Source organism: Blennius ocellaris (genome assembly GCF_963422515.1).
Source record: "Blennius ocellaris genome assembly, chromosome: 13".
Taxonomy (NCBI): domain Eukaryota; kingdom Metazoa; phylum Chordata; class Actinopteri; order Blenniiformes; family Blenniidae; genus Blennius; species Blennius ocellaris.
Genome location: NC_137662.1, coordinates 13,360,811 through 13,387,903, shown reverse-complemented (window position 1 = coordinate 13,387,903; position 27,093 = coordinate 13,360,811). Strand labels below are relative to the sequence as shown.

General features: G+C 39.8%; 1 protein-coding gene across 1 annotated transcript in view; it reads right to left on the bottom strand.

Annotated features, from left to right (window-relative positions):
- adgrb3 (adhesion G protein-coupled receptor B3) overlaps positions 1–27,093 on the bottom strand; it is a gene marked incomplete at its 5' end in the record, with an annotated part of 112,241 nt that overhangs the window by 31,712 nt on the left and 53,436 nt on the right. The window contains 11 exons of the mRNA XM_080507948.1: positions 3,757–3,800; positions 4,362–4,464; positions 6,642–6,717; positions 7,647–7,793; positions 12,767–12,875; positions 16,079–16,147; positions 17,996–18,190; positions 19,157–19,263; positions 23,861–23,962; positions 24,562–24,726; positions 26,509–26,673. Of these exons, the coding sequence (XP_080364074.1) occupies positions 3,757–3,800; positions 4,362–4,464; positions 6,642–6,717; positions 7,647–7,793; positions 12,767–12,875; positions 16,079–16,147; positions 17,996–18,190; positions 19,157–19,263; positions 23,861–23,962; positions 24,562–24,726; positions 26,509–26,673 (1,282 nt within the window). The remainder of the gene's footprint in view (positions 1–3,756; positions 3,801–4,361; positions 4,465–6,641; positions 6,718–7,646; positions 7,794–12,766; positions 12,876–16,078; positions 16,148–17,995; positions 18,191–19,156; positions 19,264–23,860; positions 23,963–24,561; positions 24,727–26,508; positions 26,674–27,093) is intronic.

The following is a 27,093-nucleotide window of genomic DNA, read 5'->3' as shown; positions in this document are numbered from 1 at the left end:
GACTCATCTACCTTTCCTTGTGTGTCTCAGGGTGCTTTCACATCTGATGTTTTTAGATGGATCTGGTTAACTTTTGGGATTGTGTGCAGGACTTAGCTTGACAGGGTAGGTGTGAATGTAGCACTTCCAATCTGGTGTGGTTCAAAGCAGTTTAGTCCAAAACAGCTGCACTGAGACCAGCCTGATAAGGCGGTGTCTTTGCAGTCACACTGGTGTGTTGTGAGTGTGGTGTGAAAGAAACCACACCAGCTACCTTTTTTTTTTTCCAATCTCCAGTCTTGCCTCACATACTCACAAGTTTGACTTAAAAGGGCTCCTGACTAACACAGAGCAGAATGTATAAACGGAATATATCAAGTTGCATTATGCAATAAAAAAACAGAACCCAATGGTGTAGAAAAGGAAAAGGTGGTTCAATGTGCTGCCTGAAGAATTTGGAATAATACTGGAGCACTAACAATACTTGATAGTCATGGAAATTTTTTATCTTCCAACAGGTGTTGACCACAGCAGCAAAAGAACTGTGAATGTGAACAATATACCCAATATACATTTCTGTCCACACCAAAGAAGCACACTGGTTTACACTGAGAAATCTGAAAGCATCCTGAGTTTGTGGATGCGGTTGGGTCCATTTTGTCTATTTTCCCTCTCAATTTAGTAGCATTTTGTTTTGCTTGGAAATGGAATAGAATTGAATAGAATGCTTTATTTGTCATTATATAATTGATATAATGAAATTGCAGGTGCTGCACCCATTGGCCTCAATACGAACATAGATTCAGAATATATATGTACATAGGTTATAATATATACATTTAAAAATTGTTAAAAAGGTATTGATAAAAACATGACAACAGTAAAATACTAGAGTCTAGAGCAGGGGTGGACAATCCTGGTCCTCGAGGGCCGCAGCCCTGCACGTTTTAGATGTCTCCTCACATCAATACAGCTAACAGCAATTAGTGGCTCCTTGTCAAGCTTTCTGCAGAGCCTCATCATGATAACAGGTGTGTTTGAGCAGGGAAACATCTAAAACGGGCAGGACTGCGGCCCTCGAGGACCAGGATTGCCCACCCCTGGTCTAGAGTAGCTGTTTTTTAAAGGCTCTGATAGCCAAAGGATAAAAACTGTTCAGAAGTCTTGTTATGCAGGCCTTCATCGATCTGTCGCGCTTACCAGAAGGTAACAGTTTAAAAATGTGGTGTGCTGGGTGGGAGGGGTCTTTAAGGATGGCATTGGTCCTTCCCAGGCATCTGGAGCTGGTGATCTCCTCCAGGGAGGGCAGAGGACAGCCAATCATTTTCTCGACAGTTTTTATGACCCTCTGCACAGCCTTATTTGTCCGCAGCCGAGCTTCCAACGTACCAAGCTGTAATACAGTACGTGAGTACATTTTCGATGGTGGATCGGTAGAAGGTCACCACCAGCTTCTGCTTCAGTTTGTTCTTTCTGAGGACTCTCAGGAAATGTAACCTCTGCTGGGCCTTCGTCATCACTGCTTCAGTGTTTACAGACCAGGTCAGCTCCTCTGAAATGTGGACTCCCAGGAATCTGAAGGAGGGCACCATCTCCAACATGTCGTTGATGTGAAGTGAGGCCTGGTCCACCCTGGTCTCACTGTCTTTGGTCTTTCAGTGGGGAAAGACTTCTGTTCTTGTGTTCATGTGTTCATCAACTAATACACATTTCTTATGGTTTTGAACAATGTTTGCATTTGGTTCTTCCTTCATTTCATTTTGATCTGTATTTTGATCCCTGAAGATGTCAATTTGCACACCCTAACCATGGGTTGAAGGCTCCATGGTTCCATGGCTCCATGTATCCCCCCCCCCCCCCCCCCCCCACTTGTTTACCTTTTCCTTTTTTTCTTGTTTTTACAGTGACCATCTAACCTGTGACACTTCTGCCACCATTGTTTGGATCTCGACTGCCATTTTACGAAGGGAACCTTAGGGTTAGAGAGTGGGAGTGTGATCTCACATGTTCCTATTAAGTCACTGTCTTGTCTGATGACCATTGTCTCAGCCCCTCCACAACAATGCAGAACATCATCTGTTATCTATTGGGTGCTCTGACTATTTGCTATGTGGTACCTCCTGCCTCCTCTTTTCTTTTGTACCACCCCAGTCATTACTCTGCTCATCCATCTGTCAGTTGCCCTTGCCAAAGCGCAGTGAGATGTTGATGCGTCTACTGTTAACTCGTCTGTGCCCGCCCTGTGCTACAACCATTTGCCACTGCCACAGCTGCTCCAGGTCTCTGGGCTTCATGGCTGTCAAGTACTGCTGTTATATTCAACTGACTGCTACTCAAGTTACCTTAGCTTGCCAGTAACCCCGCCCTCAAAGGTTCTGGTCACCATTGAAAATACTCAGGCAACTGCTGCTGTGTTCTCACTCTGATGCCATCAGCCTTCCACCAAATTGCCTGGCCTCTTCTTTTCCCCTCTGCAGTTCGTCATTGTAGCTCCAGCCACAAGTCACATTACCTTATGCTCAGCATCTGAACCAGTCTAATATCTCCCGAAGACATTTCTGAGTTGTCCTGCACTATGTCCCAACATGCCCTCTCTTGGGCCGACATCTGACCAATTTCCTGGATGCATCTGACCTAATAAGGCCTGTTCTCCATTCTCAATGGCACCTCAGTGTCCTTGGTGTCGCCAAGCTCCTGTCCTCTCCCCAGTGACTCAGTGCAAATCGCTGGCATTCTCATCGTGATCCTAAGCAGCTTGGCTCATCTGCGTTGCCTTTGAGTCATCCTCTTCGACAGCTTCACCTATCTCCCCTGCCTTCTGGTTGTTATCTTCCTAATAACCTGTAGCTTCTGCTCATTGACAATCCCACTAACCAGCCTCATCCTCTTCATCCCAGAGCAGAACTCTTCACCTCTTTTGCCCCATTTCTCTCTAGTCCAGTCCTCAGGCAGTCCACCTGAGATGTCCTTCTTTTACCTTAAATTCTACAACAATTACTTTTAATTTATCTTTAATCAGCAATTGTTCTTCAACTCATAATGGACATGTGTCCCCCTAACAAGAATAGTTGGAACAAATTATTCCACAATTTTAGTTGTCTCACTTTGATCAAAACATTTACTGTAAAGTAAAAAAAAAAACATAATTTCAGAGAGGGTGATGATGGGGACGTGGTTACAGAAGGAAACTTGTAGAATCGTACTTTATGAATCCCCTTGGGGGACCCATAGGTAGGCAGCCACATATTATAATGCTCTGGGAGTCTTAGCGGGGGCCCAGGGTCTTGCTCAGGAACCCCTGGTGCATGTTTTCTGGATTTTAGGAGTACTCAGAGGACTAATAGTCAGTCATTATATGGAGTTGTTTCTTATCAGGTTTATCTGTTCTTCAAATTTCTGCTTAAACAATGACTACTTTAAAGTTTAATACCCTCTGCAATACAACTGCAATGTCTGTTAACATTTTAAGAAATGAAAAGCTGTGAGTGCGGTTTCCAGGGGTGAACTTATGAGTCATGTGTGACTCATATTGATAGTTTGCACAGATTCATGACGGCACTTTTTTTGCACAAAGGTGCTGCAGCTCTAGCACCTTGGCAACACAAAATAAAAAGCTCTGAAAAAACTGAATATCTCAAATAAAGGGAGGTTAAAAATGTGTGTGTTCCTGAAAATTTTCAATGATACTTTGATATTTATTAGAGTGACTGAAAACAAACCCAGGAAACTTTGCAACAAAAAGCTCAGCGATCACAGTGAAAGTGCATGCCCACTTACATTATGGTTCTGTCCCACAGCGCACAGTAGGGGTTCATTGTTCCCTGGAAGGAAGGAAGGAAGGAAGGACAAAATGTTTGGTAAATTATACTGAAAACTAATCATTTTCATCACCACCACCTGCATCATCATCATAAATCAACTGCATGTGTTTTCTTTTTTAACGTGTGCCAAGGTTCACGTAGAGACCACCAATTTATTTACAGCCTGCACTATTAGAGGCATACGCACTTTAGCTGACATGCTTAGACCTACATGCCCTTCATCTCGAAGATGAAAAACATAAAAGCCTGAATCATAAAAAAAGGCTTCGTCTTGTAATTATCTGAACACACTGCTCTCTTTTGACACTCGGCTGCTTGGGAATAATTATCAAGACAATTAACAACCACTTGTGTATCAGCTAATGGGAGCATATATGTGCTGTGGTCTTTTGTACAGCATTCAGTCAACAAACAAAGGCTCTCACTCTCTAATGCTCTGAAGAATCAAGCGAAAATGAAAAAGTCAATAACCAAATGATATACATCGTTTGTTGTCAACCTGCTGTTTATGGTCATGTGTGTTACCGAGATTGAAAGTGAGAGAAAGACTGCAGTGTTTACATTTGCCAGGTGAGCCAGTTCAATTTCCAGATGGGACTCGGTGGTCTTCGGCTCGGGTCTCACAGTCACAGCGATGACCTTGGAGTTCACAACTGTGTGGTTCCTGAGTGAGACAAACGTGTCAAGAAATCACAAAAATGAAGAAAAGCCTCTTGGATGTTTAATTGTCACTGAATTGTCCACATTTTGTTTTATTTCACTGTCAGAGATGCTGTTTATAGGAGCCTTGCTGCTCACTTTACATCTGTTTTTATCTTCCTCATTAAGTATGAACAGTGCAGAAGGTGATGACTAAATAAATGCTCAAGTTACACTACTTCCTGTTTTAGTTTTTTTTATTATTATTTATAAATAAAACATTTGAATGGATGTCATAGTGTTTTTAAAATCCAGAATGGTTAAAAGTCCTTTTTCTTAGACTCAAGTAGAGAATTAGTAAGTAAAGCATCATATTGACATAAGCAGCATACCAATATCATCATCTGTTTAATGCTTTTTAAGGGAGGATAATTTCTACATCTTTCTCTGCTTGCGGAAGTAAAAAGATCTAAAATTCAGAGTGCAAGTTTTTCCAAATCAATTTTTAAAGTAAATACTCTCACTAGTGCTTGTAGTATTGACTACTAACCCAGATATTGCACTCTTAATAACAGGGACATTCAAAAAGCTGCCCATTGCACATCAAAGCGTCGATATACGGGATGTTTGCCAGTAATGGTGCTAAAAAACATCTAAGCTGAACAGAAAACAGCAAATACAAAGCTGGGCTGGACTGAACAAGATGTCTCTTTGTATCTACTGCTCTTAAAATCTGGCATTACAGTCATGTTTCAGAAAACATCTCCAGCTATTGTATAGTTGACAGAGTACATTTTACTTTTATTTTCAGCTAAAAAAAATAAAAAATCTATGTGCACTTTTTGCGTGGAGGAAAAGCATCACTTTCACAAAGAGAAGTAGAGGTGAGACTGCAATAGCCTGCCATGCAGCACTTGAGCTGAACATATTTCTATCTGACTTTTTTTTTCTTAAATGGTCCATTTCTCTGTACTTATTTTCAAATTGAAATCAATGACTAGATGGATAGCTTCTTTAGTTCAGAGTGCAATGACAGATTCCTAACATCTGGCAGGATAAAAGTATATTTTTTTGTTGAACTGTCAAAAGGAAAATAGTATTTTGAACATCATATTTTCAAGTTTTTTTTTGGAGTAATCATGCTTGAGTGTCCCATGATGACCTCCTGTCTACATATACTCAAAGGGTTGCTGCTCCACCTGGCTTGGCGGGTCCTGAAATGACTGATCTGTCCTTGGGATGCTGGTGCCAGCGACTCATTAACTGGGGTCTGACACCAGGTGTTATTTTATAACATCCAACTGCTTTTTCAGACAGAAACATCATCCCTGATTAACTAGATATGCTATGCTACTGTTAATATGTTTTATTAATTCCCAAAACCTGTACAGACAAATCTCATAAAGCTTGAATATCATCAACAAGTCAATAGCTTCATTCTTTATTTTTACACTCTCAACATAAGAAAAAGAAATGTTCCAAATATTAAAAAATAATAATAAGAAAATAATTTCATATTATACAATAATCTAATAATTTGGTATTTTTGTTTTTCATCAAGGATTTTTTAATTTGTTATTTGAATACAACAACACAAAGGGCATTGAATATTTCAGGTTCTGTATAACATACATAAACTTTTTTCCAACTTCTGATAGGTAAGGCACAACTCTTTCAAAAGTATTGAAATTCAAACTATGCATATCTATGTATGTATGTATGTATGTATGTATGTATGTATGTATGTATGTATGTATGTATGTATGTATGTATCTATTTTTTTAGTGTTTGTGTCACTATATTTCTGTACATTTTTTACATTCATCTTTGAAGATCAATTTGACTTGTAAGTTTCCATTTAATTTGCTAATGTGAAGATTTTTATCTACTGTATTTGTAATCTTAATATATTTAATTCACCTTCGTGCTCACTTTATTATTATTTTTTTCAATACCCATTTTTTTTCCCTGTCTTTAACTTGTACTAACTTGCATGAAAGTGACTTTATGAAGTGAGATTGAAGTTTAAAGTCTGAAGTTGTAAAATGTCTGTGCCACTCATGAGTGCAGAGCCACAGTTTGCTTTTCAGATTTGATCTACTACTGTGAAAAATAGCGGACACCTCTGCAGCTTTAAAAGGATTACATTTCTCTCTTTTCCTCTTGCCAGCACACCAGAACATACAAACATGTTGTACTTACTTTGGTGAAGGTAACATGAGTCCAAGAGTCTTGTAGAGAACAGTTCCCAAAATGAAGACAGGCGATCCCTCCATATCTGAAAGAGAAAAGGTGGAATGTTTTAGAACTACATTCAGCCTGTTGCTTTTTAAATCACATAACTTCATTATACAAGTGGACATAGTGACCAGGTGTTAACATAATAGTAAATATGTACACCTTTCACAGAGTTTATATCAAAACCGTGCCTATTTACATATTTGAATATGGTGTTGTTAATTCAAAGAAGAAAGCTGCCCCCTAAACACCCAAAACTTCTACTATGTTAACATGGTGAATTTTCATAATTGAATTATGAAAGTTTTAATTGGATTTTAGTTTGCTTGGCTTTGATAAACCTGCCACCCTGAAGTGTCGATGCAAATTCTACCAGTAACTCACTTTTCTTCCTCTAACTTTAAGTACCACATACTTTGTTGTCTCCAATCACAAACAAGCTAAAGTCTCCCATGGAATCAAAATCTCCCACTGTCCAAATTAGAATGTTTGGGATAAAGCACATTGTGTAGATTCCTTATCAGTCCCTTGTTTTCTTATATTTGAGATATCCCAGATAAGACTGAATACACAAATTAACTAAATTGTCTGGCTCTGGATTGAGATATACAGGAAACACTGGCAGGATGCTAAAAACACTGAAGTTATACAAAAAAATCCAATCCAAATGAGATTAAGCAAGACATCTTGTTTTGGTTGAAGGACTGAGGTATTATTTCACCTTCCCAAAGTAAAAGTTGATCCAGCACACAATATGATGATAGCAGAAGCAGTTTTGTGAACGTTTCATTTTCCATTCCATATTATGCATTAATCTTCCAGTGAAGATTATTTTATGTTGCTGCGTTTGCAGTATATCCTTAGTTAGTAATTGTTTTTACTGCTCACACAGTTCTGACCCTAGAAGATGGATGAATTGGACTGGAGGTCAGATGGCTCTGTGATATACGTACATGATCAGTCACATACCTGCTGACTGGGAAACAAAGAGTCCCTTTGGGATGACCACTTTATCTTCAGAGTTCCTGGCCCAGTCAACCATGCCTTTACGACCCTTCATGGGGAAGTTGATGTCAGTCATGACAGACACTGCTGGAAGTCTCTGGATGCTGGCCACTGCAGTATTCCCCCCCAAAAAATACATGTTAGTGTTGAAAAGATGTGAGTGTGTTACAAAGACACTCATCCATCCATACAGGTATTAACTCTGCTGCTAAATCCGGTCACTTCAAGGGAAGGAGCTTGACATTCTGTTAATTTTCTATCTGGAGGAAAGGATCAATGCCACTGTGTTGACTCTACAGTCGATGTGAAGCTGAAGCAAATGATCTGTTGACCTGCTGACAGGTTATAAGAACCAGAAAACTCAAGAGATGGTAAAGAAGTTGTTTATTATTAAAGGCTTTTGATATCCATAGTAAAGTAAAAGTCTTTGCTGATGCTGAGTAAAGGTTTTATATTTTTCCAATAAATTGCTAATGCACTCGGAGTGTCTTCATATCACTTTTCAATCATCCTACAGAAAAAAATCCTTTCAAAATGTAGTAAGTTTAAGAAGCTGTATTGTCATTGTACAGAATACAACAAAATTCCATTTGGTTGCATCTCTCTTAGAGCAGCAGCAGCATGTCACATTCACAGTCAGATAAATAACTAGTCTATGGTAAGGTGCACTATTAAAGTGCAAAAGTTATTGTCCATTGCGTGGAAGGTCGTAGTCCGTATGTGTGTAGATGTAGTCAATAATATAATAAAACTTAAATAGGGATGCTTTTTTTGTTTTGTTTTGCAGGTGTTGTGCAGTTTGCTTATCCAATTTTGTTGTGGAAGGCATAATCATAAAATGCATTTATTCCAGATACAAACTCTGCAACACTCTCTCAATCTTGGTTGTAAAAGATCTATACTATTTTCTTATATTATTGTCATTATTATATTCAGAATGGCCAAAATAATCATGTTAATGCCCATTGCTAAGTTATTGGTTGTCACTGACCTATCAATAATTTTTTCTGAAAGGGAAAAAAAAACCTTTTGCCACCTTTATTAATATCATGAGGTAAGATTATGTTAATAAGCAGGAAATCATTTAAAAAAGAAATGTAAGTAAGGAAAAAAAAAGCCAACTGGGCATTTGAGTGATTCATGTACTCTTTTACCACAAAGTACCAAATCAAAGCTACGAATAGCAGCTGATGCACAGTAGACGGGTAATCTCCTTAATCACTGTTTCTTTTTCTCACCTCCCTGCTGTGGTGCCATAAAAGGCCAATCTGTGCACTGAGGCAACGACAAGGAAAAACCCCAGGATAAACGGAAAAGGCCTTAGCATTACAAGGGAAGGATAAAGCTCTCCTGTTCTTTACCTGGTGTCACATCCAGTCCCAGTTAGGTGGTGCTTTCAGCAGGGGGAATCTGGGGCTAATCCTACCATTGATGCAAAAGCTTCATTGTTCCTTGGGCTGTGCCAATAATACAACTTGAATTCTGGCAAGACTCCATGTTTGACTGAAATGTGTGACAGTCAAAGTGCGCCTGTGTTTGGGATGATCCTGCAGTGGGCATGAAATCACAGAGCACCACAAAACCTGACGCTTGCAGAGGGACCTGTTCATAACACCAGATGTCTGGAGCAGCAGAAGCAAGTGTGTGTTTATTTGCGTATGTGGTTTTAGTCACAGATCATGCGGTGAAACTCAACAGGGTGCAAAGAAAACTGTCTTTCAGAGTCCTGGGTAATTCTGCAGGTAAATGGGGCTTTGCGTTTGCCTGATGAGGCTAGGAAGCATAAATATAGTGCTGTTTAGGATAGTGTTGCTTCAGAACACCGATTTAGAGACTTAAGAGCATTCTGTACGGCTCATTTTAATAAGAGGGAATTATACCATCGCTCATTACGTCTGAATGCATTCATGAAAGGTTCAGCATTGTATACTGTTGAAGTCAAGCAACAACAAAAAAATCTAAAAAAAACCAACATTATTCACAGGAAATAAATTAATGAGCATTTGCAGCTATTGTCTGTGTAATTGAGACCAGTCACTATTAATGTAAGAATATTCTCTCAGCAAAATAAGCTGAAGCTCACAATGGATCACCAGAACAAAAAACAAGAAAATGGATGAAAGTGCTTGATGTATTCCACGAAGCTTCACTGTGCCCTTCCAAGTGTTTGCTTGAGAGGAGAAAGTACAAGTTGCTGGAGTTGAGAGCCTTTTCCAATCAAGGTTATTTGACTAAAAGTAGGAGGACAGAGGACTATCCAGTGGTGACAGCCAGTATTTATCTCGGTGTCAAGAGGCCGCCATAAATTAGTGACAAAATGATGCCGCAATATCTTTCTCTGCCAGATGCTCTACACTTGGCTTTCAATGATGGACCCACAAAACTTTCCATTCCTTTAATCAAAAGGGCCACGTGGTCACCTGGGCTGTGTGCTGCAAGCTGCAAATACTGTTGCTGACTACTAAAGTCTGCTATGCAATACCGAACAATCATCCAGAAAACTCTGCATCACCATACATTACTCATGTATTATCAAATGGAGTGTTACAGTTTTGATCCACTTCACACACAACGCGTGTTGTGGAAAGATTACGAATATAGACCATCCATCCATCCAATTCCCTCGATCCACCCTGGACAGGCTGCAAGGAAAACTAAGAGCGGCAGACAAACATTTACACACACATTCACACCTTCAGACAATTTCAAAGTCACCAATTAATCTGAAAAGCATGTAAGAACACACACACGCGCGCGCACGCACGCGCGCACACACACACACGGTAAAATATTAAGTTCATCCTAAAAAGAGCCTTGTAGTAAAATCTTTGTTCTTTATCACCAGCAGTCATTGAGGTTCTGCCTGAATTTAGCTACCGCCGCCGTTCCATTGCTGCACATTTCTCATAATAATTGCACAAAAAACCAAATGTCCCTGCTTGGCCTCTGTGATCCAAACAAGCTGTTTTAAAAATGTGTCTCTGTAATCATATTGATAATGATACCACCCTTCCACATTTCACAGATCCTCATGAAGAAGGTTCTTTAATAGTCTGATAGAAGATTATGCCTTCCTTATTTTAAAGGACCCATTAAAAACAATTGTGCTCTGTACTTTTATGGGATGACATTAAAACTGTGCATAAAACTAAAACCTTTCATGCTCTCTAATTATAGTCACTTTCACAATTAAACCATAAATTTCTATCAATTCATTTGTCTAACTTACAAAAGAAAAAAGTCAGTAAAGGTTTGTGGCATCACTTTTAGATCAGTTTTCATATTTGAATGTTTTTCTTTAGCCTTCAAGTAATAGTTTGAAATGTTAACTTATCGTGCAATGAAATTGTTTCTTTCAATTCTGAGCTCACATTTCAGTTTTAATGCAATTTTTTGCATCATCATAAAACCATACAACAATAGGGTTGATGTATAAATCAAAGTCCCCTTTGAAGCCAGACATATGATATAGTTGACTAATACAATAAGAATCAAGTATTTCATAATCGAGCAGTACAATACACAGCTCAAGGAATGAACACATGTGGATAAAACACTTAGCCCTCAATTTAGAGTCATTTTCACAGCACTGATTTTTCATTGCATATAAAGCAGAGGTCATGTGTTAATGCTTTTTTGAGCATTAAAAGGGGGGAGTTACACCGGTTTTGGACAACTATCATTAAGCCAAATTGAAAGAAGTATAAAATAGGAGAAGGGCACAGAAATATTCTCATATCTGTGAAAGAAGTCATTAATGTCTGGCATTGTGGAATGCATGCAAACCCTATTTCCAAGTCCAAATCCATTAGTTAATTTGACTCTCACTGTTTCCTAATGGGATTTTGATGGGTGCATTCATTGAACCATATTTGGTATGCGATTCTGAGGGGCTACCTATTCATCATTATGGAAATCATATACCATAAAGGGCTCACTGGAGTGAATGTTTGCTGGAAGTGGGTCAAACGTTTGCTATTGTAAAGAACACAAGGAAGAAAACCTCACTCTTCAAGAGGAATTGCCTACCAGCTCGGCAGTACATGCTCACATTCGGTTGCATGAATAAATCAAGCCCACAGTTCTATTATTCCATTCCAGTAAGACACCATTTATGGCTGAGTAAGAAATGAAATGCCACTGAGACCTCAGATCATCCAAGAGCCTGTGCGACACAAGCTGAAAGAACCCACAGACACACTGGAGAGGAGAAATATTGCACTCAAAGACTCACATCTAAAGACTCCAATTTTTTCTTCTTCTCTTCTAAAAAAGGGACTTCTAATCTTGACAAAAATCAGCAATGCAAAAAAGCTCATTTAAGCCACATAGTATTGTGTCTAATTAAACTTCCAATCTTTTGTCAGATGCTTTAACAGTATGTTTTTCTCTGACTGCTAATCTCACAAGAAAGTGACAAACAATCATCATTTCTATGACGCTGTGCTATTATGAAACATGTTCAAAGGGCTACTCCACTAAATCACACCTCTCTCAAAGAACTGCAGTGAAAGCACAGCATCAGACAGAATGTTGTTTTTTTTACCTGTCAATATAAAGTACATATTATTATTGATTATTATATGTGATTATTGAAAATATAGCTGGGATGAGAATGTCTGTGACTGGACTCAAATATTTAAACATTTTAATAAAAAAAATGTCATTGCACTACTTTATATAATTGTTGATGTTTTAGCTTGTGTTTTAAAAAGAAACCTGTTTTCTATACAGATAATTATCCCTTAAGTGTCAATTCTTCCACATAAATGCTGTGTGTCTTTTGTGGTGTACCAGCTTCCTGAGCTTGCGTGCACCTGATATTGGATAGGGTGTTAAGTGTTTTCATAGGAATTTAGCACATTAAGACCACAAGATCAGTTTTAATTAACAATATTGATTTGCTGTAATTTTAGTCCTCCACCCTCACCATGCGCCATTTATTCTAAATTAATGAGGTTAGGGAGAAATTGACACTGGAAGTCAGCAGAGTAGAAGGATTATGTGTCCATGCTGGGCAGAAATGCAATGTAAGATGAGCATGCTGGCTGTTGGACTGAGGGGAAAAGTAGGCTTATTCCTACCCAAGTTTCCAGTCATCAGATAGGCATTGTGGAAATCCTTCATGCCCAGTCCAACAATGTGTATGAACTCCTCGATGACCTGCATTAGCTCCACTGCTCCGGGGTAGATCTAGAGAGGATAAGAGACACCGTTAATAAGAGGAACAGATAAGAAGACATTTTTGAATTGAATGACATGTCTATTATTTCACAAAATGCTGAAAATGTAGATTGATGTTGAAATAAAAATCTAGTTATCTGGAAAAAAAGGGCATACTACTAACACATTAGATTCAAACTGCAGAAATATGGATAACGACAAACACTGAAAAATAACAAAACATAAACAAAATGTATATTTTATCGATTGTGGAGACATAGTTATATTAGTTTTCAAATAACTGTGATACTAAAAAAAAAATCGAAAATATCTTTCAATTTGTGTTTGCTTTATATTTTGTATTTGTTATACATACATTTCATGCAATTGGGTCACCCCAACATTCAACTGACTGGTAAAATTGAAAAACAAATATGTCTATACAATAAGATTGGTGAGTAAATCAACAAAATAATCTCCTCATCAACTGGTGTCAGAAGATAATCATTAGTTGAAGCTCTAATTGAACCGTCCATGTGACATCGGCATCAGACCCATGACCGACACATTTGCCAACACAGTTGCAAGTTGGCTTCTCCTCTAAAAGGCCCTGCCAAGTCAAGGGTGATTGCCTCAGTTGATGTGCTGCTTCATGGACATCACCACACAGTGAGAAATCATGCGGGCAGGAATTCAGGACCATGGACAGCTCCATGGCTCCACTGGCCACACTGCTGGTCCAGTCAGCTCTTTCTCCCTCAGGTCAATAAATCAAAGGGGTGTTAATCCAATAATTGACCTTCAAAAGATTGGACCACAGTCATGGCTGCCTGTCTGCTGGTGAGTGGTCCAATCTAATGAGAGGCTTTCGACTGGGATGTACTGACAGTGTCCCCACTGTCAGTACATCCCACTATCTATGCCAGAGTGGAAACACTCCTGTTGCACAACATGCAAAGAGTACAATGTTGTGAGAGCAATTCTGTATGGGTCATGCATGTTGTTCAACAAATAATGCAGGACTTGTGATGATACAGTAATGATGTCAAGCAATTAGCGAGTGGCATAGTAATTAAGACTATGTTGCAAGTGAATATTCAACAAACACCTGAGGCAGGTATTTCCCTTGTCTGTAATAGCTTGTGTCTTCTGTGTTTGCACATGTTTCTACATGTGTGGCGGCTATGTTCAGCCATGCTGAAGCTGAGAGCCTCTGACACAGCAGAGTGAAAGCCATAGTGGGGGAGAAAAGCACATCACGTCGCCCCTTCCGGCATGTCTGACGCAGAGTGCAGTCATGCTCGTTCTGCAGGTCTCCATGGCAACCATGAGATGTGAAGGCAGCACAGGGAAATGGCTGCAGAGGAGTTTCTGTAGACAGAGCTCTTCCTTTCCTTGCCATGGTAACAGTGACAGGAGGTGAATATATAGTGATCTGTGCACAAAGCCAACTCTACAGCCAGTAAAAACCTCATAGTGAGGTGTTTCATGTGAGCGTTGTGAATGTCCACAGCATGCAGTGTGTGGGTGCTGTGCAAACTGAGACCGGAACACTCATTAATGCAAGTATCCCCAGCAAGTGAGAAAAACGTTAAACTGTGAAGTCCAGGCGTCATCTGTCGAAACCAGACAACATCATTGAGCCTGTGTCCACTTGGTGCAAAGACAAAATTGAAGTAGCATTCCACGACATGTCCATTAAATCTTATTGGCAAGTGGCTTCTTTGAGTAGAATCTGGAAAGATTCTGCTTGTGTAGGTTTTACAGAATCCATAAACAAAAGTATGAAATTGTGCATCATTTGTGCGTCACAGCTCTCATATTGAACCAAAGCATCATTGTGTTTTACTGCTCCGAACTTTACTAATACATTTGTCATGAAGATTTGAGACATGAATAGAAAACATCGAGCACACAAAACTAGTCCATGAAACAATATATCCACACTAGTACATTGCTTATCATATTATTGAAATTCAGAAATAGGCTTATCTCATTGAGTCAATTTCTAAAGTTATATAAATACTTTCTTATTTTCTTATACTTTCACTTGAAAAAAAGGAAAAACCTCAATTAACATCCTTAGAAACTATTTTGTGGCTGATTTATTTATTTGTTTTTTTCCTAATGATGGCTTATTAAAAGCAAGACTAATTGACCACGTCACATATGCCTTCTTGGTGTTCCATCACAGACAATGCTTTCTATTTCTATATTCCCTCTGATCTCTCTGTCCTTGTCTCTGACACATTCTCACAGACAGAACTGTTCATTTGTGAGACTTCTCACCGAGATCATACCTTTGGTGCCTGCCAAACTCAAACTGCAGTAAGTAAACACCTAATTACTGTCTCTATAAAGTGCCAGGACTGGCATGTCTAGCAATGTTTTAACTGCCGGTATTTCCATCATACTGTATTTGTTGAAGTCAGGTGTAAAGAAATTGAGACAAAAAAGAGATCTGACTTATTTTAAGGCAACCAGCTCAGTTGTGTGTCAATGTGTGACACCTAATTCAAGTCGATTTACCAGTGAAGGTGACAACAGAGCAGATGCCCTTTGCAGACTTGCAGTCACTGCAGATGGTATCTCTGTCAGAGCCTGGATGTGCGTGATTTCCAGGGTTCAGGTTGTCTGAGCCACAAATCGCAGCTTTGAAAACGAGAGTTGCCACCTCTAGAGCTGAGAGAGGTGTCCAACAGAGGACAAAGCTAAGAACCACCAGCCTCTATAGATAAACTTGGTATCTAGAAGGGGATGTGGTTCCTGTCCAAGTTTGAATTTATACTTTTCATTTATTGTTTCCAATAGATGCAATAGTGTTACCTCACAAAGGCAGATATATTGCAAAAAGGAATTTAAGCCTGCAATGATACAAGCACTGAAATGTAAAATGTTTGAGAGGATTCAACTCAAATATCTTATCACACCAGTTGCCATAAGCTGTATCATCTGAATGAAACGGTGCTATAGGAATTGGTCCTGCAGTAAACGGTGGAGCTGTTTCTATGGCAGTGTTGCTGCCACCAAGTGGAACTGTGAGGAATTTATTTTTCTAAATGAGGCCAGATGTCACACATGCCATAGGGCATGAATCTAACACGACCTCAAAAAGTAACCTGACTTTCCTTCTTTCCACTATTCATAGAGTCACTGCAAACAAGCTTTGGGTCTCATTCAGAGACAAACAACATTCCTGCAGCAACCTGAATTATTTACTATCACATGCTTACCTTTTGCGCATCTTCCCATTTCTCTTTATTTTCCTCCTCCAAGAGGTTGCTGATGATTTGAAAGAAGTTCTGTAGAAATGATGAAAGAGAAAATACATAACACACCCACACAAACATTACAGGCACTGTATCAAGATGTCTTTTTAAAAGTTTTGACATCAGGGAGGACTGCTATGGCTAATATATGGATGTTTGCTCCCAGGGAATTGGGGAATTAAATGAGGGAGTAATGCGGTGCTGATGGGGTTTCCCAAGATGTGTTGATGATAACATGATGGTAGGCGATAGAGAGGCTGTATGTGGATCAGCTCTGACAAAAAATACAACTTGAACCTCCTGCAGCTTGCAGCAATCACTTATTGCTACAGGTGAAAGGCAAAAGCTGCAATCAGAAAAAAAAAAAAGATGAAAGGGAATGTTTGAGCAGCTGTGTGGATTGTCTTCTTCAGCACTGGAGAGTGGGCAGGGACGTCTTTGGGTGCATGCCTGCAGTAGTAATAGGACCCCTGTCTGATCTTTAGCCTTGTTATTTCGTCTGGTCCACAATGTGCCTGAGGGAGTGGCTCTCTCTCTCTCTTGACACAGGCTATCTTGTTTTCTACTTGAATGCTTATGCTCCCTCTGGTGGTAATGTGCCCACTTTAACACTGCATTAGCGCAGAGACACACGCAGGGGTTGGGCTGCCTGACTGCTCTCCTGTCTGCCCACACACACTATAGAACTCTCCTAATAACCACCGTCAGGATGCTTTCCTCTTCGTATAGATTTTCTATGGGGAGAAATGGCGGAACAGAGATCAGATTTTCCATCTACAGAAGCCACATTTAGCTATTAATTCTGCGGAAAATTTGAAGGACCGTATGCTTTGCAGAGATTGATAAAAGTGCAGTAAACCAACAGAGGACCAAGGAGGAGAAAGAGCATCCCTGACATTTTACAGTCCAAATACCACCACAAGTTGCAAGCGCATAATTAAGTGAGCGGAACACTTTCATGGTTTAATTACCTATAACCTAACCTGAAGTGGGAGTCTTATGCCAATTAAATCACATCACATCTCAAGCTGAAATAGCAGAGTAAGTTGGCCTGTTTTCAGTTTACATTTTGTCTTCTTAGACCAAATTGTCAGAATAAAGCAAGACAGCAATGTGCATATTTAGTATACCAAAACTATTATCAGTCTGCAGATACTCATCTCTGTCTTGTGCGAATAAACTTACTCAACTTTCATGATTAAAACAGACATTATTTCCACTTTTATGTAGAAAATGGCTGCTGGGTTGTACTCATACTTTTCTAATTTCCGAGCATGATTACTTTCATCTTCATCCAAAATAATCACAACAAAAGAGGCTCAATATGGCTACAAAGCAGGAATGAAAACTCACAAAAGAACTGTGAAGCAGAATTCAGTTCAAAGCAAGTACCTCCATCCAATTTTGTTTAATCTTAAAAGCACTATGAGCCTGACACACATGAAAACAACATATCTACATTGTGAAGAAAAAGTATGATAATGTCAAATATGCCTGTACAATGGTTGTCTGTGAAAATGGCACAGCATTGAGGGAATAAACTGTATTGTTGATAATGGAGGAGGAGGTTTAGCTATAATCTCCATCATCCTATTGACAAAAAGAGGATCAAGTCTCAAGTCAACCCGACATGATGAGATCAAACCACTAAGGACACTGAGGATATCTCTTGATTCATTAGAGTGACAAGACATGTTTTAATCTTCCTCCAATTGCAGGAGGTGTTGTTGTGTGTATATAGAGATGGTATTAAAATCTAGCAATATTTATAGTCATCCACTTAAATATTTTGACAAAAAAAGATGCACTTGATCAAGCAGTGACATTGCATGTGTCAGAGGCTCATGTCTCAGTGTTGAAATAAACCTTGTGTCCACTTACTTGCACATCATCCGATGATGGCTCATAGCTGGCCCTCTTGAAGGTCTCTGTCACATTGCGAAGGATTTCTACTGAGGACAACAGGTCGCCAGCGTAAAAGTTTCTCCTCTGCGTGAGATCCAGTAGATTTTTGGTGACCTGGGACATCCCATCCCCCGCCAGCATCCGCTGGCCCTTAGCAAGGTGCCCCTGAACCTCCAAAAACAGGAGAAGAAAGAACTTGGGGCATTGGTGTACTCTGACTGTTCGCAAGATGCACACTAAGCTACATATTTGGAGTAAATGGAGTGCAAAAATCAGGAAGAAAGACACTACTCTCTAAGGCCCTTTATGTGACACTTATATCTAAGCCAGGCCGAAATGTATTCTGCCTTGCGGATGTTTTGAAATGAGCCAATATGAATAAAAGAGTTAACTGGAGCAGAAGACACACATTTAGGGAGAAATTGCACAGTGAAATGACATTTCACATCATTGCACAGGGTTTATGTAGACGTTCACAGGTGCAGGGCTATATGTGCTATCTAAGCTCTTTCGAATTATTTCACTTTCAACTGGAGAGTCACCAAAATTAGCCATTCTAGTGGAAGCACTATTATATTTCAAGGATAAAAGCTAAAGTGAATTCTAAATACTCCAATAAACTGTTGTTGACCTCTTTGTTCTGTGCGTGTGATTAAAATATTTCATCAGACATGCAAAAAGAAAGAGTTCACACATGGATGGTTTGAAATGATTCTACTGAGGAAAATGTTTTTGTTATTTTCCTGGACATTTGGCACGGTTTCTTGTCCATGGAATGTTACTGTAAAGTAGTATACTAATTAAAACACATCAAGTGGGGAGTACCACTTTTTAAGTGCCACAACACATGATTCTTAATTATTTGATCAACAGCCATTCATTAGGTTTTCCGTTATACAAAGGGGGGCACATACAGCTGAGAACATGTTAGAACCATTAAGGAACTGATAACTATTTTCACAAAGGTGGGAAAAAAAGGGGAACATATGTGTAGTTGAATTTTCTCCACTGTTGAAAGTGTTTAATCTTTGCCTACAGTATGATGGGTATGGAGGAGGGGGTGGGGAAAACACTGGGGAGGTAATTTATGATGCATTGGAAACAGAGGCTGTGAGAGGGAGCTGACTTTGCACCTACTGATTGCTGCAAGTATCTGAATTCATTTGTTATGCATCGAGCATAGCTGGGCTGCTCCCAGAAGGCCATACCGCGGTGATCCAAAGAGCAGCGTCGACTAGTGGTGCCTGTTGAGGGGGAAGGAGACAGCGACAGATTTGGAGAGGAGAATCAGTCGGGGAGGGATGAGAGGGGAGATGAGCAGGCGCAGAGAGCATATAAGGAGGCGGCGGGGGTGGGGGGAGGATTAGGACCAAAGGAGAGGAAAAGAAAGGCAGATGGAAGTTGAGGAGAGGGGGGGAGTTGGGTGGAGGATAGGGGGAAGAAAAAAAGAAGAGAGGAATTATTTTCTTTCCTTTTGTCCATTTCTTTTGCTCATCAGTCATCATCAAAATTTGATGTCACCCATTACGACGTGCATTAGAGACGAAGCATGAATAGAAAGCTCTCTAGAAGGAAATAATGCAGTATTTGAATAGAGGTGGCTTATTATTACAACAAACAATGTAGTCCCAAGGCTTTTAATAAATGCACAGTGTGTCGTGATGATACAGCTTATTGAAACATGTAGCCGATCAACTGTGATAGCTGTCAGGGCTTTAAACACTGTTCCCGAAATAGCACATCCAACCCAATATCCACCCACGTCGTCATGTACAGCATACATAGGGTCCAACATCACAACATCCCAGCTGTCGACCTGGTGAAGTGCACTTCACACATCGCCCCGCCGCTCCAACACAGGTGCCCGACATCCGGAGGAAAACTCCCACCATACAAAACATTTCCCCTGGTATCCGTGCCTTACACAAACCCTGCTATCTCTTGTTACTTCTCTCTCTCTCTGTCTTTCATACACTAACACACACAGACAAAGAGAGGGAGATCAAAACCACACCTCCTCCGCCCACCTTCTCCACAGCTACTACTTGGTGATAGGCGCTGAAGCCATGAGTGCACACAAAACATTGCAATGTGCCAGGAGCATCCAAGCAGCACCATGAGACAACCCAGAGGGCAGCAGGAGAGGCCCATTGCTTTACACTGTGCTGAGCAGCTGTCTGCCTCAAAACTGGCCGCACCTGGGTGGTTTTATTCACTGTCATTACCCCTACCTCTACATTTATAGCCGAGAGCAATCAAAGAAGCACTTTCACATACTTTTTTTTTTCTTCTAAGTTTGTTTTATGGTGGCTTTGATGCTTGAAAATTAGACATTCACTTCAGACTCTCAAGGTCAATGTAAACTAAAAAAAGGTGCATGCTCAGGTAAGAATTACAAACAAAGGGGGAAACTCACCAACAATAAGAGGTCACATTCGGGACTTTGAAATTGAAATTGATAAGCCTAAAAAGTTACTTACATAACTGTATAAATGTGGGACAAAACAAATCAGTATTTTGCAAAATTGATTAACGCTGATGTTGTTGTGTGGCATGACTGGCAATAAAACATAATTCAGGAAATTCAGGAAAAGGCGTGGGTGTGGGGAGGAGAGGTTTGCGGTGGAGCTATCTCTCCCATCCCTCCAGCAAACTACAATCTATTGACATATAGAGATGCAAGCTCTCTTGCTTTCATACTTGTTTTTTTTGTGTGCCTTGCTTCTCAGTTTTGTAATCACATGTTTTAAGTGTTGTTATCCAGAGCAGCATAAAGGTATGTTATTTTTTTGTTATTCATTGTAGTTGACAGTAGGATCAAACAGGGTTAGAGACAAACAGTCCAAGCCTTTACTGATCTGTCATCTATCTTTGCATCATCACTCGTGTATGTAGAGCAGGTAGACGATGAAATATAGGTCAGTGAAGATACGTCTAATCAAAACCACTGCTGTCTGCCAGTATGGCACCGTCCTGTTCACGACTTGAGCTTCAAGCATTCCCTGCTTACTTTTGAAAATTTCTGTTCAAATATTCTTCCTCAGAAAGCTAAAACACTGACTGAGGATATTGAAATGAGACATCATTAAAAACATTCTCAGGGAAGGAATTTTGTGTTCTTGGATGTGATCCAATTGCAGAAAATTACGAAACAATCTCGTGATTATTTTAGGGAGAAACATTTTGCTGGCACTTCTGACAAATCATCAGTAGTAATTTCAAATAAAATTTTAGAGGATGTTGTCTAATTGATTTATGAGACACAACAGGATTGTTTTATTTCCATTAATCTGAGAAGAATTTGCTTATTAGACTTAGATTTTGGACTTTTAATTTCTCTCTTTTTCATCCGGATTATTTGCACTAATTCATTGGGAATTGTGACTCATCATAAAGCCACAATAACAGCTATGGTATAACATAGGTTTCATTTTGTTTTGAAAATATCAAAACACATTTCACTCATATATTTTATTTATGTCGTGTTTATCTGTTTTTGAATGTTCTGATCTGATGATAAAATGTTCATCTGCTGTATGTAAGCGTGCCCTGAATTTCACTTTTCCTTTTGCCGCTGGTGGCAGTTGTCATCCATGATGAGCAAGGAGGTGCTTACGCCTCTGTACTGACTGCTGTTTCCCTGAAATGACCTTGATGACGACAGTGACTATGGTTGAGTAGGTGTTGGAGACCCCTGACATACTTGAAGGCTCATGTTGATGCAGTCATGCTGCATTCATGTTACACAGTTCGGTCTCTTACAGGTCAATATTTCATCCTCATTCGACCTGATTTCTGCTCCCACAACGTGTCAGAGAAATCCCAGGAAAAAGCAGGGCTATCCATGAGGTGTCTTTTCAAATTTCTCTCATTGAGCATGTGACTTTGACCTTGATGTAATCATGGGTGAAAGGTTGGGAAGTGCTTGTCTCATTTATAATTTCATAATGTGGACTTTGTGAAACCCGCTGACACTGGAACTGTGATTAAAGGCTTTACAGATAAACTTGACCCGACCGGAACTATTGTCTATCATGATCTTTTTCCAGTGGTCAGTGCCAATATTGACAGGGGGATGCACCATACTTCCACATAAAAAATGTCTGTCGGCTGCTATTTTCTCCTTTTATCTTGACAGACACTGTCAAGGCACTACCAGGTCCTCTGGCAGAAAGAAATAGCACTGTGATATTATCATTTTGCGCAAACCATTCAGTGCATTACAACAATGACATTCCCCAAGCACTCAGCTCTGATCTTGTTGCGAAACTCTACACTGTGTTGTCCGGCGAAACTGACAAAATCTGCAGTGTTTACATTCCCAGAATTGCACCTGAATACAGCCGTATTTGAACAAAAAAAAAAAAGAAGAAAGAAAGAAAGAAAGAAAGAAAGAAAGAAAGAGAATGTAGGAAGCATTACTCTTTTATAGCCAAGACTTACACGACACAATTTGTGTTCAGAGCAGGAGAGTAAAGAGTCAAGTGTCTCACACTAACTGACTGAGCTGAGGCCGGCCCATAAAAACAGCACTTGGTGTAAATGAAATTCTTAATCAGTATAGGCGTTACTTTTCCAATAAAAAAGGAAAGAAAAATAAATACTAGCACACACCGGCACACACACATCCACTTCCAAGCCCTCACTACAAACTGGAAATAGCACCATACTTCCAAACAGTTATCAGCCATAAAACTAATGTCAAGCTGGAAAGCTAATGTCATGCGAGTAAATCTCACCCCACGTAACTTTGCCGCAGGTAAGCCATCTGTGAATGACACTGTGTTTGCTATTACATCCAGTTTGCCACTTATCCTTTTTATGGCTGTGAAGGAAATGTCATTCCAGCACATCCAACTGTTTTACAATTTACAGCAGATCACTGTGTCAAACCAACATCTAACTTTCGCGTCCCACAGTCCCTCAGTGTCCTGTTGTCTGTTTGTTGGCAAACTGACCTTCACTGGGAACAAAGCTAACCCGTATCAGAGCAGATTTATCTGAGGTTGCAAGCCTTTTCATCCTCTCCCCACTTTCTGCATTATGCCTCTTTTCAAGAGCTGAGAGTTCATCTCGCCCCGTTACAGAACTCTCTTCCTCTGTTCTAATGCTCTTCTTCCTGTGCACATTAAAGACTCTGCATAATGTCTGAAGGCTTGCCTCAGTGTGCTTTTCCCTCACAATGCCCTGAGAATCACTGCTGCCATTTTTCCTGTCCAGTGCTCAATTTGTTTACCGACGTGTGCAGCATGTGGAAACAGAATGAACAAATATGTGTCACTTTATTACTTTCAAACTGATTTTGTCCACTGTGCAAATATTATGCAGACATCCTGAAAAGAAAAAAAGGCTTTTTCTTTTGAAGAAAGGTTACTGAGGTAACAGACATCAAGCATTATTTATTATAATGCTTATTATTATTATTGTGAAGTAACAGCTGAACCTGTTGGAAAATATGCATGCTGCTTCTTCTTTTTTTTTTTATTTCACGCATGTATATTGACAGCTACAGATACTAAAGGATTTCTTGTTGTTTCTGAAACAATGGTACTAACTTCTATATCATTCTATTCTATTGAAGTGTTTATTCTATTCTATTCTATTCTATTCTATTCTATTCTATTCTATTCTATTCTATAACTGAACAGCTTATAAAATAACCCAAATAATTTGGATGTTCAATTGCAAAAAGGCTACCATTACATTATATTTGACTGTTTCTATCACTTCTTTGACAGCTATTGAGGGGTACTATTTCAAAAATATCATGCGGAGCTCCATCTAAAGCAAAATGAGCTGTAATAGCAAATCCAGATGAGTGTATTCTGATCTCATGCTTACCCGTGGCATTGGGTGGGCATCTATTAAAGGCAAGTTCTCCTGAAGGGGTCCGTCTCCACACCATCGACACTGCATAGTCCTCGGGACAAATTTCGTACGGAGCTGGGCAGCAAAGTGATACAAGTGTTATTGCACCGATGCAAACAGCTTTAGTATTTCAAACATGATGCAACAGTTTCTTGATATTGCCTACACAACTGAGGTATGGAAATATAGGAGATCAAAGCTGTATTGTGTCAGTGAATTTGGGCATGACATTTAGGGATTGTAACAAAATGCACCCTTCTTTTAAGTCACAGCTTCTTCTTTTTTTTGTTAGCGTAGGTGCAGCATAATTAGAACCATAAAAACGGTTTGAATGTTTATGTGGAGCATTGCTTTCTTTACTTCAGAGAATAAATGTATTATGTTTAAGACTCTACTTCAAAAAGAGATTATAATGAAATTCTTTCGATGAGCTTTGGTGATACATCTATCGCTCAGCATGCCTGTCACCAGTATTTAAATTTCTTAATTTATTGGAACATATTCATGCTCAGTCATCCACCTCCTCTTATCCGCATCTCATCTTTAGATAGGACTGATCTCCTGTAACGAGACATGTCATTCACTCTGCAGAGATAATTATCACTAGTGCTTTTGATTCAGTGGCGCTAGAGCCACTCTCGTTTAAGCCATATTATAATTATAACGTGTCTCACCTGGGCAGCGCTGGTCACTGCACTTTCGGACTTCTTCTCCGTTTCCATCGCACTGCTGCCCAGTCACCGCCGCCCCTTGACATACCCGGGCTCTCCTCTGCCATCCACCGTCGCAGGACTTTGAGCAGCCGCTCCACGGACCCCAAGGGTTCCACTGGCCGTTAGCTACAACAGAATCACGCTCAGTCAGAAACAGACACTCTCAGGGGCATTGCATTTGCTAACATGAGTTAAAAAGATGCAGCACTATAGGCAGTTTTCTTCTTTTTTTAAAGGTTTTATCTGCCATCCACACTGGTAATTAATGTGTGACACCTGAAATCTAATGTTTGCTTCCATCTTTCCCCCTCTCTATTGATGCATTTATGTTGTAGATGTTGGTAATATTTCAAAAAATTAACAAGATTACTTGGAATAATCAGGAGTATGGCAGTTTTATGGCTAAAATCTCAGCCCCGTGAGTGGTACTTATTTGCATCACTTTGCCTATACTAAAACACATTTTATGCTGAAGTTTCCAAAAATCTGTGTTTTACGCCCTTGTAATGAACACTGTTAAACTGTGCATTAGAGAGAGAAAAAAAAACCAGATGCTACCCTTCAGCAATGTAGTAAATCACATGCCCTTGTCTGAACAGAAAGGTACAACACCCTGTGAGCAGGAAACACACTCCACTCTCGTTTTAACCTCCATTTACCCCCTTCTTCACATATGCGGGCATATTTCATGTCCTACATCTAACCTCTGTCAGGATTGCAACCAGAAGAAAGAGAAAACAGAAGCCATTGTGACCTGCTGGCTAAAACTATCTGCAAGACATTGATCAAATCCTGGTAGCGACTCATGCCTCTGCCCACACCACAGCAGCTGATTTCTCAGACGGATGCACAGTCATGTGTTTCAAAGACCTCATTGTTCTTACAGTCCTTGAGAAATAAAATTTTCGAACACACCATTTTGATTTAATGTTCTTGTACAGGCTGTTTTTTTTGGGAGGGATCATCAGGCATTTTTTTCTTTTTAGTGCTTTACTCTGTTTTGATTTTGATCAATGGATATTTGACAATGTCTCTAAAATATACAATGCTAGCCTTGAATTCTCTATCAATGCAATGCTAAACAGTCATAGAGATGTGCTGATTTTATGGCTTGGACGCTGTTGTCTCACTAATGGTTGATCTTTCACCTTGGAAACAAATAGGAATTGCTAAATAGGTGGGCCTCATTAAATGAATGAATTGTATAATACAAGCTCTCACTGTGAGGCAAACAACAGTATCTCCTTCTTCATTATCATGAGCACAAATTCCAAATAGACGTTCATCTGAATTCATCGCTATTTTAGCGGTCCATTGGAGCATAAGGTTGGCCGACTGGATACATTTGGACTCACTTTGAAAAATAGTGATATCTACATGTGCCACACAAATATCAATGAAATGAAGAATATAGACGTAGCTGTTTAACGCTGCTGCAGTGAAAATTGCATCAGGAGATTACGAGTGCTCAGACCCTCCACATGATCAGACAATTCAAAGCCTGATCGAGACCGCTAAGCTGACATCTTTGAGCCTCTATTACATCTATGATGTTGACAGACAGTTGGGGCGGCTAACCCTGAATTTTGTGAAAGGCATACAATATATATAACTGGATTGTTCAAATCCAATTGATAGAGCATGTTTTCAAGCATCATTCTTGATTCCTACCACACAGCTTTGGTTCTTGCGACAGGTTTTTGGGTACACAGCAAAACGATTGCTGCAGGTCAGTAAAATCAGTTAATGTAAAGTTGATAGCAATGACCACGATACCTCTAACAGCAGTAGTATGATGACAGCAGGTTGTCAAAGGCTCGGTTTTTGTCTCCCATTCCTTTGTTTGAAAGAACTATTTTGAATTTAGACATCAAAGCTGTTATATAATTAAGAGGCTCAGGATTTTACCTGTACAGTCAGGATTATGGCATTCTCTGCTTTCTGCCCAGTGACCGCGACACTCAGATCCCCCATGGGCGGCTGCTGAGCACTGCCTGGTCCTCTGCTGAGTGCCATTGGCACAGGTCACCGAGCAATCGCTCCAAGAGCTCCACTCCTGCCACTGTCCGTCCACTGAGGCACCAACCACAACCCAACAAGCATGTCCCAAATGAAGGGAAAAAGAGGGCAGACAGAAATGGGGGGGAGATATTCAGATCACTATTCTCTCTCAGATTGAAAGCCAATAAAACAGAAATTAAATGGAGAGCAAACAAATTACATGGCTACTTGGAGATTTTGGATCTCTGCAATGGATTAGATTTTTTTTTTTTTTTCACAAACTAAAATGTCCTACAATAGCCAAAGATGTAAAGGGAGGAAGCTATAAAGGGTTTGATTAAAGCTTCTTGATATTAAGAATCACATTACAGAAGTTTCTTAGTATTTGTTAGCAGCTCACACTTCAATGTTTGTGCACAGGGAAAGTGTGTGAAACTGAATGGTTTTCACTGAGTCTGGTACTGGAGCAAAGCAAACATTTTATGAGTGGAA